At 29.0% G+C, this 20,732-nt stretch overlaps 2 protein-coding genes and 1 pseudogene across 4 annotated transcripts; 2 read left to right on the forward strand and 1 right to left on the reverse strand.

The window, feature by feature from the left end:
- Window positions 1-251: 251 nt before the first annotated feature.
- On the forward strand, window positions 252-1,498 carry LOC145190008 (uncharacterized). The gene is made up of 2 exons (XM_090085163.1): window positions 252-750; window positions 1,149-1,498. Exons 1-2 carry the CDS (start codon window positions 252-254, stop codon window positions 1,496-1,498), a joined length of 849 nt encoding a protein of 282 aa, XP_089941289.1.
- A 2,243-nt stretch (window positions 1,499-3,741) lies between these two features.
- On the forward strand, window positions 3,742-7,160 carry LOC149889697 (uncharacterized; annotated as a pseudogene). The gene is made up of 3 exons (XR_016451992.1): window positions 3,742-4,038; window positions 4,126-4,292; window positions 4,458-7,160. The product of XR_016451992.1 is annotated as an uncharacterized LOC149889697 (transcript).
- Window positions 7,161-14,811: 7,651 nt separating this feature from the next.
- LOC149889698 (uncharacterized) lies at window positions 14,812-20,554 on the reverse strand. Of its 2 annotated transcripts, XM_090086130.1 has the most exons (8): window positions 20,435-20,502; window positions 19,768-20,352; window positions 18,831-18,935; window positions 18,318-18,482; window positions 16,225-18,096; window positions 16,053-16,142; window positions 15,470-15,827; window positions 14,812-15,341 (listed from the first exon to the last, which is right to left on the reverse strand). In XM_090086130.1, the coding sequence occupies exons 2-7, from the start codon at window positions 19,832-19,834 to the stop codon at window positions 15,613-15,615; spliced, it is 2,514 nt and encodes an 837-aa protein (XP_089942256.1). In that variant the 5' UTR covers window positions 19,835-20,352; window positions 20,435-20,502; the 3' UTR covers window positions 14,812-15,341; window positions 15,470-15,612. The 2 variants fall into 2 exon arrangements, with proteins under 2 accessions (XP_089942256.1, XP_089942255.1); XM_090086129.1 differs by having other exon boundaries at window positions 18,831-20,352; window positions 20,435-20,554.
- Window positions 20,555-20,732: the final 178 nt, after the last annotated feature.

Raw genomic sequence — 20,732 nt, forward strand, 5'->3', positions numbered from 1 at the left:
AACAAGAGAGAAAAGTAAATGTGTTAGAAAATAATATTGGTGCAATCTGTACCAAAATGTTTTGTGGAGCGCATGTTTGCCAATTAGCTGCAAAAGACGTAACAGAGCCGTTTGAAGCCACTCTTGCTGAAATAAGAAAATTTATAAGAAATACACAAGCGCCTAAATATGATGCAATTTTTGCTGATCTCAAGAGACCACGCAAAGATATTGCTCCGAGATGGAGTAGTACTTACATCATGGTATAAGACATGTTTGAAAAACTCGCGATATATGAACAAATCGGGACTAATCGAAATAACCGCGAGCTAAGATTAAATGATGAAACCTGGAAGGTTATTGAGGAATATGCAAGAACATTCGAGCCGATATTTTATGCAATGAAGGATTTTCAAAGATCAGACTATACCATGTCGGACTTCTTTTTACGATGGATGAGAATGGTGATGAATTTAGAAAAGATTGCCGATGGACAAAATAATTTAACATCTAAACTTCTAGAAGCTTTAAATTTACGTTCACAAAGGTTTTTTGAATGTGATGCTTTCATCGCTGCTCTCTTACTGGATCCTCGTTTTGCATGGAATAGTGCTAGTCATGAAGTTTTCAACGACTTATTGAGAAGCCATGGAGTAGATCATTTATTGAAGATTCATCACTTTGCAAACTCACAAAGACAACTTGCTGAAATTGCTCGACAGCCTGAAAACTTACGAGATGAAGATGAAGAACGTTTGACTCAACTTTCAGGTAGAGATTTTACTATCATTCAGTAATTGATATTTAACCAGTACTTGATATCAAGCGGTTCATTAAACAAATTTTATTCAATTACATTAAAAAATCAAGAATTTCCACACTGTGTGTCAATAAAAGTTCAATACTACTCAATAACTTGATATTAATGATTTTCGTCATCGTAGAGTATTATTCGTTTCTTCCATTTTTTTTTTTTTTTTTTTTTTTCACAAACCAAACAAAAGTAGTTTAACCTTTTATTGATTTAAGGTCAAAAAGTCAAATTTTAAATAAAAGTTTTTATCTTTTAAGTGTTTGAAAAACTTTGAAACTTTTAATGATTCGATAATCAGTTCGATTAGACAATACTTGTTGTTTGATAAACAAATAATTGGTATCTCTTCTTTCAGGAGGAGGTCAACGTCAAAGCATAGATTTTATACAAAACACAAGAATTCATCAGCAAATAACAAATATTGTATATAGTGAGCCACGTATTGGTGTGAATGAGAATTTTAATATTCTTGAATATTGGCACTTAAAACGTGATGATCCTAACTGGAAGGAACTTTACAATATTTCTCAAGTTGTTTTTGGTGCTGCATTTTCTCAGGTCAAAGTTGAACGAGATTTTAGTAGCTTTGCAATGGTCTACACCCATTTGAGAACTCGGCTTTCGGATGAAATATTAAACGCGATTTTAGTAGTTAGACAAAATTTGGATTTGCTTGACAAAGTTAAATTCTCTTTATTACGTTAATCATATATAAAAAAAGATTCTATTTTATGTTACTTGTTTTAAAATGGAATATAAAACATAACCCAAACTTTAATTCTTGTCTTTGAACACTCAGTAAAATTGACTTTTGTTTCGATGATTAAATCAATTTTTATTTAAGTTTATGTAATAGAAAAAAGTACCAAAATATTTTATTCGATAACTTTTAATAAAAACCAATCTCTGACAAAGTCATAATTTTGTTAAAATACTCAAAATTTGGCAATTAATGTTATAAAACGATTTTCAAGATTTCCGTATTTTGGGGAGGCGGACGCCAATGGCTGCGAAAGAAAAGTGTAGTTGAGAATTTTTCCGTCTTTTATAAACTCTGCTGATAGCTAAATAACTATATTCAACTTGCATTAACATTGCTAGCTGAAACATTAGAAAATAATGACAAGGCAAGTCCTTGATTAATAAAAAAAAACATTTAGTCCTTAACAAGTTATAATTAAAAAAACCACAATGAAAACAATCACAGTGTTGTGGTGTTTGACGTCATTAAAAAATACTTTTATACTTTTTTTTTTCTTGAAGAACGTCATTTTTTATCGTTTTTAAATTTTGTATATTATCGTCAGGATGGTGGAAATACTTATCAAGTCTAAAGTATCTAACTGGAGAGTATCGAAAAAAAGTTTTTATTTACTATCTTAAGTTTTAAATTGACAAAATAATATTAGTCTTCCAATAAGCTTGAATTATATTATAATACAAGCAATAAAAAAAAGGATTCCATTTAATGTCACATCAGATTTTTTGCATAGAATTTTTTAATTTTTGCAAATTTTAGGTAGTTAGCACATTTTTTCCGAAGTATTTCTGAATTGAAACTTATTTGGAAATTCCAGGGTATATTTTGAAAGATTTTATTTTTTATAAAATTAAAAGATGAAAAAAGTCAATAACACGTTTAAAATAAACAATTTATAGCATAAACATCATCCTATCAAAGTCAAACCTTTTATAAATTTATAAAAAAGTAACGTAAATTTTAATTTTGAAAAGGATTTCGAACAAATCGTTTTCTCATAAATATTTAATCGGGAAGAAACTTCTGCTTGTAGCTCTTTTCTTTTGTCAACTTGCATCAAGCAAGTTGACAAAAGAAAGTTGGACAGTACTGTTGGACAGTGGTCTGCCATCATGTGTTTTTCCAAACGTCCTTGATAACGATCATCCATTTTCTTAAGATATTGGTGGGACCGCTCTCCTTTAAATAATTATCTTGACCAAAAAACTGTTTAAGATGCCTATTTATAAAACGAAGTTTTATACTTATTTCGCATCGAAGAGCACAAAAGGCTTTCAACTTTCTAACAATTAAACAGCAGAGTTTTCTTTTTTATTTCCAAGAGAGTTTTTTACGACAGCCTCAAACGACAACCAAGCTGTTTTTTCCCTTGCTATCGATTGTTTTAACAAATTCTTTATCACTTTTAAAAATCGAGAGCAATCAAAAACTCCTGCTCCTTTTCCTTTATTGACAAACATGGCAACACCCTTTGTTTTCATTTCTTCTGACGGCGGGAGACTAAAATAACAACTTCAGTATGGCTTTCGCCGCTAGTTGGGAGGCAGAAGCCACTGGAGGAGGTCTCTAAACCAACTTGCTTCCGAAATATCTTCTGACGGCGCACTATGCATCGCTTAGCGGAAATAGGATTTTGTGCATATTTTTTAGTGATTTTTCATATTTAAACTTTTTAAGTTTTTTTTTTTTGCATTTAGTTTTTAACTCTTTATAAAAAAAAATTGTTTTAAGTTTTTTTAAACTTCTGACATCTTAAGGGTTTTTTTGAGGTTTTAAAAAACTCGCATTTTTGTTAAAATCCTTTCAAAGTATATGATAAGTGTTAAATTTCTATATTATTTTTATGCGAAATTAAAATAATCATGTATTTAATTGAATGTAAAACTAGAAATAGAAAAAAAGGGTTTTGGCATAGCATTTTTTTGCTGATTTTTTGATTTCTTAAACATTGATTGATTTGAGCATGTGGTCACAGAGGTCGCCTCGTTTTTTTTGAATAAAATATAGCTACTGCGAATTGAATTTACTGCCATGCAAAAAAATTGAGGCGACCTCTGTGACCTCATGCTTAAAAATCATTTTTACTATTGTGAATTTTACTCAAAAACCGACTAAATTCTGTGAAGTAAATGAAAATTCCGTAGTTCAACAACTTCCGGTAAGTTTTTATTTGATTCAGTTTTACCTTGCGATGATTTTTATTAACTATCAAAATGGCTACATTCACTCTTCGTCAACTTTTAACACATACATTTCCCCCAAGGCATATATTCTTAAGAAAAAATTTTAAAGCCTGTGCAAAACTTTTGGAGTCTAAGTTTATTGCACTAAATAATGCTGGTTGTATGGTTAGTTTCAAAATTTTTCGAAGACTAGCTTTTGAGTTGATAAAAAACTTTAACAAATGTGGAAAAAAAAGCAGTTTGTTCTTCACTAAATACAAAGATTTTCTGGATAAAAAAATAGAATACAAATCATATGTCTGGTAAGTTTTTTATTAATTCTAAAATAAAATGTTATATATATATATATATATATATATATATATATATATATATATATATATATATAGCTTAGAAACAGATCCTGAGCAACAGATAAGGAAATATGAGGAGGGACAACTTATTTAAAAGAGGGTGAAAAGCTGATTCAGCAGGGTAACCTGCTCATCAAGCAGGGTGAACAAAAAATGAAGGAGGGCCAATTAATACTTGAAGGTCTTAGACTGAAGTTAAACAGGTACGTATGTGTGTATTTATATATATATATATATATATATATATATATATATATATATATATATATATATATATATATATATATATATATATATATATATATATATATGTATGTATGTATATATATAAAGTTAAAAGTTGTACACACATTTTATACATGTTTTAGGAGAAATACTGTAACAATGGGAACACCTGAAGCACCAAAACCTAGAAAATCTTTTTTAGAACTTACGAGTAGGATGAAACGTAAAAGAACTGATAATCTTCAGGGAAAAGAACTGGAAGAACTTCAACATGCTGTAAAAAGGTTTGCCTCTAATCCCTCTACTGCACCCAGGTCTAATTTATATGGTCCAAATTTATCATTGCATACTTTTTGCAATTTGAGACTAACAGACAGAACATGGGCTGAATTTAAAAAAATTGTTACACAAAATCATCATCTTGTTCCTCCAGGTTTAACCAAGTTAAAAGAATACAAAAAATTGACATATCCAGAGCAGGTGAAATATTCAGAAACTGAAGTAAAATTTAGTCTATTCAATATGATCAAACATTCAGTTTCTAGAGTGTTTGAGTATCTTTTGGAGGATGATGATAATTTTATTAAATTTTTAGCACAGGAGGAACGTGATAACATATATGTTATTTGCAAAGTGGGTGGTGATGGTCAGAGTGACCAATCTGAATTTCAGAATGCAGCAACTATGAAGAGAGGTGTGGATGATTCCACTGTGTATAGTATAGTGTTTGTACTGTTGGAGATTCGAAGTGGAAAAAAGATACTATGGAAAAATTGTAATCCAAATAGTCCAGATGCAACCCGTCATCTTATGTTTTGTTTTGCCAAAGAGACTACTAGTTTTATTCAAGAGAAGTTTGAACATTTACAAAATGAAATTTTGTCTTTAGAGAATATTAAGTTTATAAATTCAAGTTTGTCAACTATTTATACCACAATGAATGATGGTAAAACACTTAATGCTGTGGTATCAAAAATGCTTAAAAAAAATATAGCATCTCAGTGCTGTCATGTATGTCAAGCAAGTCCTAAGGAGTTTAATTTGGAAACCATTTGGAATAAAGATAAAGATGTAGACAAGAATATATTGAAACTTGGAATTTGCAGTCTTCATTTGTGGATATGCAGCATGGAGTGGGTTTTCAATACTGCTTGCAAACTTCCAGCAGTGAAACAAGGAAGAAAAATTCCAGCAAAAAACAGCCAAGAATTTATTGAAAACAAAAAAAAATTCCAGCACTTATTCAAAATACAATTAAAAATAAGGGTATCTTTTGTCAGGAAGGGAAGTGGTACATCCAACACTGGCAATGTTGCACGAAAATTCTTTAATAATCCATCTGTGACTGGAAGAATTCTAAATTTGAATACCACTATGATCAAACTATTTAGGGACCTGCTAATTGATATAAATAGTACAACCGCAAGACCGGATGTGAAAATTTTCAAGCAGAAATCTGAACGTCTGTTTGGTCTCATTTCTAATGATCAGTTTTTAAAAGCCATTCCAATGTCACAGTCTGCATAGAATGGTAGTTCATGGTGTTTCTTTTATTAAGTATCCAATAGGTTCTTTGTCTGAGAGTGCCATTGAAGCCAGGAACAAAGCCAACAAAACTGCACGAGTAGGTCATGCACGATTAACTTCTTTTGCTGAAAATACTAGGGATACAGCTAATTATTTATTTATGACATCTGACATGTACCTATACTGTAAGAAGAACAAAATGCAAGAGGTATAAAAGCTATACTGCAAGAAGATTAAGCTGATAACTGTTCTTAAGGTAAATATTGGAGAAAGCTATGTATATCTTTAAATTTAAATATTTAATGTTATCGTTTAATTTTATTAATGATACATTTTAGGTGCTGGTGGTAGCCAATCTGATATTTCTGAGATCTTTTTACATAATCAAACAGTATGTTTTTTTTTATGCTTGCAAAAAAAAAAAAAAAGTACTAATTGTTAGAAAAGTTGAAACATAAGAATCCCAAACTTTCTTAGTGCAATTCATGAAGGCTTGTTGTAAATATTAAATGTTGCTCCACATAAGGATTGCTGAGATACGTTTAGAGTAAAAATTTTAATTATATTTCAATTGTATCTATTTATTACAATGAATACAGTTTTTTCTTGAATGTATAATTATTAGAATTAGAATTTGATAGATAATTTCTATAATAAATAGTTTATATCTTAAACTATACTATTTATTAACAAAACTTTTTAAAATTTTAATGTGTGTTGTTAAATAATTTTAGGAAGATAAAGAGTAATGGTTCATATTATAAAAAGAAATCAAGGAAGCATCATTAAACCATGCAGCTGTAGTTGATAAGCAACTTTTAATAAACGGCTATTTTCATAGCCACATATTGTTAAAAACCTAAAAACGGCTATTTTCATAGCCACATATTGTTAAAAACCTATTTTAGCATCAGAACCTCTATTCTGCATTTGAGGGGAATGGAACTACTGGAGTATTTATTTTACTTTTATTTATAATAAAATACTTATGTTATTTCCTTTTTTATTTAACATGAAAATATAAGTTGGAGACTAAAAATGCCTGTAACCCCTAAAAAAGATAAACTGATATATCAGACTTAAATAGAGACTTAAAACTGATATATCAGTTTTAAATATCAAAAACTATCGGTTTTATATCTTTTTAATCAAAAATCGAATTAGTCCGGATAAACCAACTAAAAAACCGGAATAAAACCGGTTTTAAAAAAGACCGGACTTTTTTTTATAAATATATATAAAAACAAACAATTTCTCATAATTGATGCTTTGTTCAAAAAATTACTTCAAAATGTTAAACAGTTCTCTAGTTATAAGGCTATTTCCTTTTTTTCTATCAGCGCGACGCATAGTGCGGCGGCCCCCAGTGGCTTTCGCCTTCCGATTGGCGGCGGCATCCAAAACATTCTGCCTCCAAAAATATGTTCTGGCTGCTGCCGCCAATCGGGAGGCAGAAGCCACTGGAGGCGGTCTCTAAACCAACTTGCCTCCGAAATATCTTCTGACGGCCGCCGCCAGTGGCTTCCGCCTCCAAAAAAAGTCGGCCTTTCGGCAGAAAGTTACTTTGCCGCCGGGAGGCGTTATCAACTCTGATTTTGAGATCAGTGGTTTTTGCCCGAATTAGAAATGGCTTCCACGGCTTCACTTTTCGGATCGAAGTTAGACATCTAGTATATATTATATATTATTGCCTTATGGAAACCATGGACCTATAAGAGATGGGCGTGAACCTATTATTTTAATTCAAAGAGGCCGCAAAAATCAGCGAGCCATGCGAGTTTCCGACAAACTCTAAATTTTCACCCGTCAACAAAAAAATCTATTAAAATGGCTGCCCATAGTTTTAAAACAGAAACTCTGATCACGTGGTATTAGTTTAAACTTTTATAGCATTTGTTTAATAAGACTGTTCAGGATAAAGCAACTACTTCACGCGTTGACAAATTACTAAACAAATTACACCAAGGTAAAGGAAATTAGTTTTCGGCACGAATAGATTTTCATCATTTTTCCAAGATAAACATTTGTATATTTGGGAACTTTTTTCGTGTAAACAAAGTTACGTCAATAATAAAATACACCTGTAAGGTTAATTTTAAAATGACTAAAAAAATTATAGCGAAATATAAAAAAGCTTAAATAAAGTTTTTAGATAAGGTTTGGTTTCATTCAACTCCTTGGTCCTTCATTCACCAGGCTTAATTTTGTGTATTTTTTGAGTATTCTTTCCGATATGTCGCCATTTTTTGCCTCAACTACTCTATAAACTTCATAATATATATTCCACTAGGCATTATTTTTTAGTAGGTGTATTTTCTAATGGGCTTTTTTTTAATTCATTTGATAAGGCAAAACCTTTTAAAAAGTTGTTCAAATTTATAATTATCTTGCAAAATGCGCTCAGATAATTTATGTTTTCGTTTTTCATATTTCATATATTATTTCATATGTCATAAAAAACACATAAAACTCATTTGTTTTTGTCAAACAAAAATTAGTTTATATATAGCTGGTAAACCATACCATGTTAATATTAAATACTTAGTTATTCTTGCGGTTTGCCATTAATTGGCTTTGCTAAATTCTTTAAAACTGTGACAAATAAATTTTATTTTTATTGTATTTACATTCATTTTATGTATAAGTTATTTATCCTTAACTGTATATAATTCTGTTGTTAATTATAAAAGAAGAAAACTCTATAATATTCATAAACTTAAAGTCTACAGCAATATAATAGATGGAGTAGTTCCCTGGACATGAAACCATTGCGCTCCAGGTAGCTACAAAACTAGTTGATATTCTGTATTATTTATTACATCTCTAGTTATACGTGTACTAAAGTGGTTAAGTAAATGATCTCAATTTCTATATTATCATCAGCGTTATTTCTAAAAGTATTAAGAATATCTAGCTCAGGCGCGGATCCAGGAATTTGTAACTGTGTGGCCAAATTTTATTTTCACGGTTTAAATTTCAATAAAAGATTGATATTTTAATACTTTTTCACAGCATTTATTTATTGAATAAAACGTCGGTAACGTATAATAAGAACCGTTGTAGCCATGGCAGGAATCTATATAGCCAAAATTCGTAAATTACGGCAGACAAATTTAAATTTTTAGGGATATTCCTTAAGCGAAAAAACCCAAAACTAATATGGCTGCCGTTAAATTTAAAATATATGGCCATTGCCACAATGGCCACCCCTTAGATCCGCGCCTGTAACTATATAAAATTAAGCTTAAAACCTGATTCTATTGTTGTTTTCTTGAATAACTAAAAGAAAGTTGATGTGACTGGTTAGACGAGTCCAAAACTTTTCGACAAATCCGACAGACTTCAATATAATTTAATTTCTATTGTTTAAAACAAAAGATTTGTAACAATGCGCAACGAGCATGGTTCGTAAAAAAAAAAATAGGTTGCACGTCCATCTCTTATAGGTCCATGTGGAAACTTAACATCATATCTGCGCATGCTTATCGCATGCGCAGAGCTATCTGTCTACTTTTTTAACGGGCTACTTATTTAACGTGACAACGGGCTACTTATTTAACGTGACACCGGTAAAAGATTATAACATACCTAACCGGAACAGGAACAGAAACCGGAACCGAAAATAAGTAATATATTTTAAAAAAGTTAGTTCTAATTTAAATAAAAATTAATGTAGTAAAAATAATTAAAATTTTTTATTTTTTTTTTTAATTTTTCCAAAACCCAAGGCATAGAGAAGCAATTAGACAATCCAAAAAATCATTTAACACTTAAATGATTTTTTGGATTGTCAAAATGCACATTAATCATTTTCCCCTGTTCAAGATAGCGCAATAATTTTTACAATGTTCGAAAAAGATGAAATTTTTTTTCATTGTCGTCAGACTTTGAGCTGCAGGAGCCAATTCATCTTTAGAAGGTTCAAAATTGTCCATTTGGATCATGACAATATGTTTAAGAAAATGAGCTGGTAAGAATCAGAATGGTATAAGTTCAGCTCAAATAATAGCAGTAAAAACATTACAAGGTATGAATATTAATTTAAAATTAATTTAAACAAGAAAATTAGTTAGTTTTCAAACAAAGCCAAGTTTTATTCTCAAGCTTAACTACTAATTTAAAAAAATTTTCAATCATTTTTATCAAAATGATGATAACTGTATTATGCTAAATAAAGCTTTATAATATATATTTTCGGTAGAATTTTGAACCGGAAATCCGGCCGGAACCGAAATCTTATATACCCGGAACTGGGATTTCGGTTCCTGTCGTAATTTTAACCGGAAACCGGATCTGAACCTAATTCCGGTCGATCACTAGTTGGAATGGAGGGAGATACTATATTTTAATTTTTAATTTAATATGAAAGGAAGGGGGCTAGATCTTTTATTCCGGCACTGAAAAAACTACATTCTATTCAACAGTCATATTTGCTTTTGTTAACAAAATAAAATTAAAAAGATCTTTAATGTTCAATCAAATAAAAAAATATTAGAAATACATGTATAAGTACTATTATTCAACTAAATCGACTTTTAGTCGATTAGTAGAAAAACTAAAGTCGATTAGATCGACTCTTAGATTTTTCAAAGTCGACTAATTTCGACTTTCGACTAGTCGACTTTTTAATTTTAAATTTGCATAACGTAAGTTTAAATTTTAGATTTAAAATTTACATAAAAGTTCGTGCACTTTTTCTAAATGATATAATTATGATATTTAAAAGTTGTAATATGCAATTCCCTTAAGGCCTTTAACTCACGTATATGAAATCTTATTGCAACGTAAACGGCTAATTACTCTCTAGTGCTCAAGTGTACTAAGGCGGGAAACCAGGTTTTCTTCAGCGAAAACTTCATTTATGCTTTAGTTGATATTTCGTTCAAAAACCAAAAAAAAAAGCAACATATTTGGTTATATCATATATCGTTATATACTTATCGTTGTAAAGGTTTTTCAATGCACTTTTTGATGCAATTAAAATATATATTTTATAAGCAACCTCCAGGACAGATTTGGGGTTAGAATAAAGCCAATATTTTCTGCAAAACATGTTCGCGCACAAAGGCTAGGGCTCATTTTTGCCTAAATTAAACTTCAGAAAATCGTTTGAGCTTTGATACATATAACCACATCGTGACAAAAGGCCGGGTGAATAACAATGAGCAATTGCTTTTACTCAGTAATTGGTTAGCTTTACGTGAATAAAAACTTCAACAACTTTTCTTAAGTTTTCATTAAAGTAAAATTGAGCAATTACCGAGTAAAATGTTTACTTTTACGTGAATAAAAATATGAGGAAAACTACTGAAGTTTTTATTCACGTAAAGCTGACCAATTACTGAGTAAAAGTAACTGCTCATTTTTATTCACCCGGCCTAAAGTCTTTCAAGTTACCATGCAACTCACAAATTAAAAAAAAACCCAATTTTTTCTGTTTTACAATAAGAAAACTTTGCTTTTTTTTATAACAAACGCTAAAGTGAAAAGGTTTGTCACGTACTTTATGTGAACATTTTGCAATCGTATTCACTAAAAAGTAATAAAAATTTATAAATAAATTATGGTTCGGTTGCGCCAAAGACAAATTTAATAAAAATGAGTCTCGGTTGTATTTTACTCCCTTATATTTCCTCAACATTCTCGGCTGTAGTTTTCGGTAAATCTATTATATAAATTATCTTACGCGTCATTCGCAACAGAACTGTTTTTTAAAAATTGCTTATATATACCAACACTGATCTCAAAATATAACTGGATAGCGTATACCAAAAAATTTTTTGAAGCCAGTTTTGGCCTCCCAAGATGGCGGTGGAATTAAGGAATGGTGATATGAAAATTATGAAACTGATGATAATCAAGTTTTATATCTTAAGCTCAAATATTGATAAATATACAATTTTCTAATAAAAATCTAGTTTTTTTGTTTAACATAAGATTTTATTCATAAAAATAACGGAATATTACATATTTACAAAAATTTCAAATATAAATATTTCTTTATTTAACAAAACATATTCTTACAATAAGTTGCTCTATATTAACTTTCAGATTTTCGTTTTTTAGAATAGATATGATAAAATAAAAATTCTCAGTAAAACTAAGTATAAATTTTAATTTTAATTTGCTTTAATTTAGTTTGTTTAATAAAAGTAAAGAAAATGTATTTGTTTGCTTGTGCAGAAATCTCAAGTTTCAAATAGTTAGCATTTGTTATATAACTTATGTACCTTTTAGTTCTTAACTACCCAATGCTGTGTGCTAGAAGGTTAATAACACAACAGCATGGTAGGCAGCTGATTTTATTTTTAAGATAAAATGTTTTTTAGGCATTATTTCATCAGATAGGCACTAAAAAATTATAAATGCTGCATGAACTATTAGCTGAGCGCTGTGATTACACACAACTCAGAGGTTCCTTCTAGAGTTATATATATATATATAATATATATATATATATATATATATATATATATATATATATATATATATATATATATATATATATATATATATATATATATATATATATATCATAAAAATATTTTTGATTGGTTTTTGAATAGGATAAGTTTTGTTAATTGCTTTCTAAGCTTTTTTCCAGTTATTTTGGCAGTTTGAAGACTCATTATTTATCCAGTAATGAGATAATAGATAGGAGTATAAGATTACTTCTTTTGATATATCTAGAAAAGGTTTAAAATAAGGCTATACATCACTTGTAGAAGGCTCAAGAATATGCAACGAAAGGTATGGTCTTATTACTTTTATTATAATGTTATTACTATTAGTAAGAACAATAATAATAATAAAAATAATAAGATCATTATAAGTTAAAGTAGCTTTACATGACTGACTGTTTAAAAATGCTTTATCAAAAATGCTCATTAAAAATATATACTTAATATTTCTTTCCAACTTCTGAAATCAATAGTTTTTTATGAATTTCAACCCTTTCATGCTCCAATTATTTTCCCATAACTAACATAACCCATAAAAAATTATCTACAAAATGACAGTGGTAGTATGAAATGTTAAAGTAGACTTTTTCTACAGCCTTTTTCAACTCTCCTTTTTAAATTATTGTTTTCAATCGGTTAGAATGCACTACTTGCATTGGGGAAGCTTAGTTTAATTTGTTGTTATAAAACAATCCAGCGCATGAAAGGGTTAAGATGCTTTTAGTTATAATACATTTAGACAAAATGCGATTTAGGTATCGCAAATAAGAAAATTTTTAACAAGGACGAAAAAAAAAATCACAAGTTCAAGAGAAAAAAAAAGCGAGGCAAAAAAGTTCCACATTTCCGACAAAAATAAGAAATACTCCCTGATTTGAACCTTAAAGTGGGAAGCATAATCTGAGAGTGGGGTAAAAAGAGCACTAAAAATATCTTTTTCGACCTTTAAACTATGTCATAGCAATTTCAATTTAACAAGGAAAATTTGTTTCACTTTACTCTATCCATTCTAGTAAACCATACATAGCCTTTTTGCAAAAGCCTAGTTTTAGACGTCAAAGTTTAAACTCAGTTAAATTTTTGTTAAGTAAAGTTCATAGCTCAAATCAACCTTTTTCAGATTTGTGAACTATTCTTGATTAATTTTTTTGTCTTTTATAACCATAAGCTTCAGTAAATGCATAATTATAATGGGTTTACTGATGGAGGTTTTTTGACGGAAATTTGACGGGTAGAAGTCGGAATATCTGAATCATGAATTTAGAAAATTGACGGTAACACGCATAGTTTTTGGATAATTGGCGGCACCTTTGATCTATAACAAATGCGTTGAACGCACTGATCTATATAATAACTGGATAGCGCATCTCCTAACAAAATAGCGTAATTTTTGAAGCCAAAATATTTACGAGCCGTTAAATACAGGAAAGTCTCCCTATTTTGATTGGATGGCGAAAAATTGGTCTACAAAGTCCGAAAAACATTATTCTCGTTTGCCGGACTTAGTGACTTCTATATGATATATGTGGAATACGTATATGAAATATTATAAATATATTTTTAGAGATAAGGACCGCGTGAGACACATATTTTAAAACAATAGCTAAAAAAACAATTTTTTTTGGATAAAATGGCACTTGGAGCCGTTGCCAAAAACACTAAAATTTTAAATTACCCCAGCCATCGCATCTAAAAATTTACACAATTTTAACAAAATCTTTTTGCCATACTGAAAGGGTTGTTCGAAAGAGATTTTTCACAATTTATAATAGGCAAATATATTTGACCTAATTTGGGGTAAAACATTTGACCGAATTTTGTAACTTTTTTGATCTGTTCCCTGACTCGAATCAATTTTATAAAAAATCTGCCGCGCTTAAATCACAGAAGACAATAAAACCGCAACAACCCCCGTTTTCAGAGGGAGTAATTGCAATTGCAAAAAGAAATAAAACAACATCTCTGTCCTCTATTCTTGCTCTGATAAAAATATCTCTTCACTGAAAACCATAAACAGCTGCCGCTGCTGCTTCATGGAAGTAATAAACAAATGCTGTGGAGAATGAACTAATATTTTTAATTATAGATTTCATGGTGTTTATTTGTAATTGTTGATTTAAATCCACATTGGGTACGGTAAAAAGTGTGTTGTTGAAATTTTAAAAGTTTTTTTCTTATGTGAATACAGAATTATGTATAAATATATTAATTGATATTTCATTTGCTCTGAAAATTCTGAATACACCCAAACATAGAAAACAGGTTAAAAGTTGGACTTATATAATGACTCATTAACTCCAACATTTGCTTACTCGAATTAACTTATCTGCCCCTTGGAGAGCCGACATATTGGGAGTTAAATATGCAATTAAATATCTACAAAACTGCAATTACAAATATAAATTGGTAAATGAAAGAAGTTTTGGGAATGAAATTATCGAAGTTTTTATTAAATTAGTTTAAACTAATTTAATAAAAATACTTTGTTGTATAATACATTACACAATTATGTGTTGCAAAAGCTCTGTTATTTAAATAATATTATAATGATGTAACCAACATTATTTCTTTATATAATCTATTAAAAACAGACTACTGAAAGGTTATTAAAACATCAAAAAATGTAACACATCAAAGACAAGTAAAAAATATTTAATTAAACAAAACTAGTTAGAGTGAAACTTTTTCTAAATTGTAAAAAACCACAATCAAATCTTTTACTTTAACACTTCACACCAAAACTGTTAATCTCAGTAATGCACAAATGTGTTGTATAAACATTTTCAATAGAAACTCCAAAAACAATAAGAATCACACTACAACATAATTTATCTTGTTCTATTACTGAAGTTGCATCAACATTTTTTCTAATAACTCCTTTTTTTAAACTAACTTATCATCACTCTTTTTCTTAACTGAAAAATATTTTTTATAGTAACTACTAATCCAGTGTTTGATGTAGTAATTCATGTTAATGCTTGATAAATCCACTTTCAGTTCTTCCTTGGCTAAAAACAATGGCTAAAATGGCTTCTTTGGCTAAAAACAAAAACAATTTCTTTAAAAAATATCTAAAGAAATTGCTGCATAAAGTCTTTCATATTAATAATATCATCAATAGTTGAGTATTACTGGATCTTGAAGACAAAATATTTAATATTAGATACCTTCAAAGTTATAGGTACATAGTTACCAATTTGATACTTCAACTTTGGCCACATAGTCTTTCATAAAGTCAAAAATGAAAAAAAAAAAATTTTTTATATGGCTATTTCATTAGTCAATGAGTTTATTTGCATAGCATTAAAAATTAGACAAAGTAAATACTATATGCATGGTCAAATAAACGTTTTTTTTTAACTTTGACAAATACTTCCGGATATATTAAACTTTGGATAATTGTAATGTCATGGTTAATTATTTCCGGAGATAGATGAGCAGTATCTATGTTCAGTTCATTTTCAGTCAACATATGATTTGTATGCGATTTTCTGTACCCAAAAAATTCCAAAATTTTTTTCTGATCTAAATTTTAATCAATCAAAGTAAAATAATAAAAATCAAATTGCAAAACAATCAAAAAGGTAAACTAATTATTGAAACAAGGGTTTCAAATAGGCTAAAGTGTATATATGCAATGGTTTAGAACTTATGCTAGCTTTAAGTTTTGGAAAAAGTAATGAATACAACATATATGACACCAAATAAGCAGTATTGATTGAAATTAAAAAATCAAAAAAAGTATTTTACCTGGTGATAAAATGTTTTTTTTAATAATACAATTAGTTTGTGTTTCAAGTTTTGGCTTCTTTAATTTACTTGATGACTGTAATTGAGAGTCTTGATAAAAAAAAAAAACATATTTAAAAGCATAAAATTGAACATATAGATATCAGTAAGGCCAAAATATATATATATATACCTTTTATTTTTAAATTCCAGTTGGTAAAATCAAGAAAACTATCTATTTCATCTGCAGAAGGCTTTGCAAGTCTTATGTTTGATGTTTTACGCTTTTTTTTGGTTGAATAAAATGGAGACTGCTTGGTTATTTGAGTGTTTGATGGAACATTACTTTTGAAATGTAATTCATTTTGCTTATTTGTTGTTAAGTTTAAAAAGGTATTTTGAGCTAATGATATATTTTTGTGTAAGCTCTTCAAACCTTCTTCATCTGATACTGTACTACAGGTAACTAAATTAACTAGATTGTTTAAATTTTTAATAATGGTATTTTTTAAAATATTAATATCTGCAGGTTCACATCCTTTTACAACTTTACACTCTAATTCAATAGAATGTGTTGGCAAATGAATAGGTTCATTTTTTTTAGTTTCACAAACCCTGCTAAGACGATGTATTAAATGAATGTGTTTACAGGGGATATTTTTGGTTAGAAAATCCATACAGTCGCAACTATATAAATGAGCACATACTTTACATTCTGGACATTTTGTGAGGCATTCGTTTATTTCACACAATTCTTGGTGTTTTAAAACTCTGTATAGGCAAGCATTTGTTTCAGACTGTACTAGCCTTGCTCCTTTATCATCCAAAGTAAAACTTTCATTCAGTTGCAGACTTGCAATGTGCCTAGAATGCACCATTTTCAACTTGAAGCTGATTTTACCTTTAGTTAACTTTATTATTCTTTCATATACTTTGTCTCTGTTAAACTTTAACAAAGCAAACAAGCAATTATCAATTCTTTTATTATGCTTGCCTTGTAGGTAACTGTACTTGAAGACTTTGTGAAAAGATTCAACATACATATTTGTATTTATGCCAAGACCCATACGATAACAGAATGCCCAATTTTGTTTATTACTGACCCAATATTTCTCAAAATACTCCGCAAATAATTGTGTTAAATCAGATGATTGCAAGTAATTCATTAATAATTGTAAATAGTCATCAAATAGGTTTCTATCACTTAGCTGTAAAAGAAAGCGAATACGTTTGTATATATCTGCTTCCATTTCAATATTGTGTATTTTTTTATGCAATTCTTCTCTCCAAGCTTTATCAACATGCCAAGTACACCAGAACTTTAAAGGCTCACACAAATAAGCATCACAAAACGCTTCGTAATATTGTGATGCCATATCACTCATTATCCAAATTGGACAAAAATTTCCAGAATGTTCTTTTAGTTTTATAAAAAATAATTTTAGAAATCTGAATGAATCACTATTTGATATGCACCATCCAACAGGTTGCCCCTCTCCAAATTCATCAATAACTAATATTGTTGTCAGCAGAAAATCATAGGCATTTGTGCCATGTGTAGAATCAATACAAACACCATTTTTGCCAAACTGTTGTAAAATTTTTTTTTGATGCTCTGTTTGCATTATAATGATAAAGTCAGCATCTTTAAGTTTATTAAATGTATCTGACTCTCCCTGTAATTTATAATGTAAAACATGATTATTTTCCTTCATTTGCCACTCTTTTAGCCAAATTGCAACACTATCTTGGTCATTAGCATGAAGCTGTATAGAATTAATGTTAAATGCTTTTTCGAGATTTTTAATATCTTGGTATTGAGTTAAATGTAATCTGGATTGAACAGAACCCATTTCATCTCTAATATCATCTAGGATTCTATCTTTGGTTACACCCATTTTTAGTTTGCTGGCAATTTCTAGTCTTTGAGCACTTGATAGGGAAATATGTTGAATTTCATTGCTATGTCCATAGTGAGAATAACAAGCGTGAACCAGAATTGTTCCATCTAAGTTTTGGTAAACTTTTAGAGTGGATGTGCAATTTTTTGCAATTTTTCGAGTGCCTATTTTGTAAAATATTCATTATGGTAATAAATAATCTATTATGGTAAATAGATAATTGTAACTATTAAGATTACAATTAACTGTACTTATATATTATACATAACTTTTTAAATTGTTTTAAAGAAAGATAATAAAGAAAATTCTAATAATATAAACAAAACATAAAAATAATTAAAAAATAAACAAAGTAGTCTTCAGAGACTATTTCAGTGAAACATACCACTACTTTTAGCTATTCTTTTCTTTGCCATGCTTTTATAAAATCCACTTCTGTTGCATTGATAGTATGATACTTTCCTACCATTTTTATCCAACTTTTCACCAGAAGGTAAAACATATTGCATTGAGTTATTACTTTCAATATCTGATTTCCACAAATCAAATTCTAAACATTAACAAAAAAATGAAACAACAATTATAAAAAAAAGGTAATAAGAAAGACAGATAACTGATTGTTTAATTCCTTTACAAATTTGGCAATGATTCATAATATAAGAAGCTACTATTCTGAAAGATGCATTATAAAAGGGCCTGCAACAATAACTTACAATATAAACTATGAATAATCTACTCCTGTGAGTATTGTGAAATTAGTTAACTATTTAATTTTTTTTTTTTTAAATCTTGAAAACAAAATGAAACTCAAATTTAAAGAAGTAAACAAAAAAATAAATAAAAATCATTTTTTTTATAAAAGCATATAAAACAATTTACTTCAAAAACATATAACTACCTTTAAAATTAGAAAATGATAATTTTTCTTCCTGAAAAGTATAAAAATGAACCGCAGATAAATGTTTTCGTAAACCATTAATTTGTCTGCATTGAAAACCACATTCTAGACAAAAAGAAATGCCTGACTGAATATATGCTTGAGCTTCATTAATCAATTTGTGCTTATTTTTTATATGTCGCTGCATATTCTTTTTTTTGGTGAAAGTAACATTGCAAAATGCACATTTTAGAGATGAAAAATTGTTACTTTCTATATTAACAATAATATTCTTATTTAATGATGATTCAGAAACATTTGTATATTTGAAATCTTCATTAGAAGGCACTTCGAAACTGCTAGAAACTTTGCCTAAAGCAGGAACAACAAAATCCAAATTTATTTCTTTACTAATAAACCATGACATTAAAACCAATCTTAAATATTTAGAATATTTTGTAGGCTCTTGTAGAAAAATGTAATTATTGTTCTCTCTTTTATCATTGCTTATTATATGTACAAAGTAATCATAATTTAAACAAGATATCGCACAAATTATTATAGTAATAACTCCACAAATATTTCCACATGTCTGCATTGGGTAGTTTCCTCTGCATAATGAACTGCATTTTTTGACGCCATATCTGTGCGTTTTTGGATCATGACAGTATGTAATGCTAACCTCTTTATTTAAGTGATACAATTTTCTGATCAATAATTTAACTTTACATAAAAAATCATCTGGAACTGACCAACCTAATGAATCTCCATAGTAAAAACTACACTCAATATTATTATAAACTGCAAATGCCCAATGGGAACCAGGATTAAAATCTGTGCCAGAGAATGTTTTTTCATTGTTTCCTCCAACATTTATAATAAATATCAATTTAATAGGGACAGAAGTTAATCTTGACACATAATGCTCAATATTTCCTATAAAGTTAAAGTAAATTACCTTTGAATGGCTTTGAATAGAATTTAAAATACAAGATATTTGCATCATATGATCTGAGGAGAGCCATCTAGTACAGCATAACTCAGCTAAAGTATTAGGGTTCATCCCATATTCTGAAATTTCTGTACTAGCTGGCTTTCTAAAAAGCACTTCCTTGAATTTTTCAATTAAATTTTGAGGAGGGAATATACCAATTGATTTTGGTACCAACTTTGGAGAATTAAACCATGTCAGCTCTTGATCAACTGCTAATTTGATCTCTTGAACCCTATGAAGCGCTATTAGATGCTGAACACTTTCATAGAGGAATTTCCCTAAATTACATTCTACGTAATGAATTCCACTTGCAATATTATTGCGGAGAGATAATTCAGTTGACCATCTCATTAACTGATGTTTAGGTGGCAAACTCATAAGAGAAAACACATCTTCAACTTTATCAAAAGAAAACTGGCTGGTTTTGATGGAATAATCTTGAACAGTTTTTATAAATTGTTTATGTGACTCGTATGCATCTTGTCGATTATAACTATTGATCGTAAGCTGATTAAGCTTCATTTTGTTTAGAGATAAGCTACCAGATACCTTAAACATAAAATTTGTTATTTAGAAATAATAAAAAAAAAGTTTAAAATAGTTATATTATTAAAAGAAGTAGCTAACTCACAATCGTTATTGCGAATTAGAAACTGGAAACTGTAAGCGTGCTCTTTAGTATATATATTTCTATATATATATATATATATATATATATATATATATATATATATATATATATATATATATATATATATATACAGAGCCGGCTCGTGAAAAATATTATATGTGTGCGAGAATAAATTAGGCGCCTTTTAGATTTAAATTCCGAGCTCGTTCGCAAAAAATGTCACTTTTTTTAAATCATAAAACAATGCATACTACAAATACAATAACTTTCTTAAGAAATTTTTTGATTTTAAACATAT

This window comes from Hydra viridissima, unplaced genomic scaffold, assembly GCF_058129835.1.
Source record: "Hydra viridissima isolate aposymbiotic clone 2 unplaced genomic scaffold, HvirCarnegie_v1 scaffold_4, whole genome shotgun sequence".
NCBI lineage: Eukaryota > Metazoa > Cnidaria > Hydrozoa > Anthoathecata > Hydridae > Hydra > Hydra viridissima.

Bases quoted from the DNA above. Each gene is read 5' to 3' on its own strand.
- LOC149889698 (XM_090086129.1), bottom strand. From the start codon at position 20,325: ATGAAGCTTAATCAGCTTACGATCAATAGTTATAATCGACAAGATGCA. The intron at 16,143-16,224 runs GTATATATATAT...TTTTTTATCAAG, and splicing joins CTGGAATTTAAAAATAAAAG to ACTCTCAATTACAGTCATCA. The intron at 15,828-16,052 runs GTAAAATACTTT...ATTAAAATTTAG, and splicing joins AAAAAACATTTTATCACCAG to ATCAGAAAAAAATTTTGGAA.
- LOC145190008 (XM_090085163.1), top strand. From the start codon at position 252: ATGTTTGAAAAACTCGCGATATATGAACAAATCGGGACTAATCGAAAT. The intron at 751-1,148 runs GTAGAGATTTTA...CTCTTCTTTCAG, and splicing joins ACGTTTGACTCAACTTTCAG to GAGGAGGTCAACGTCAAAGC.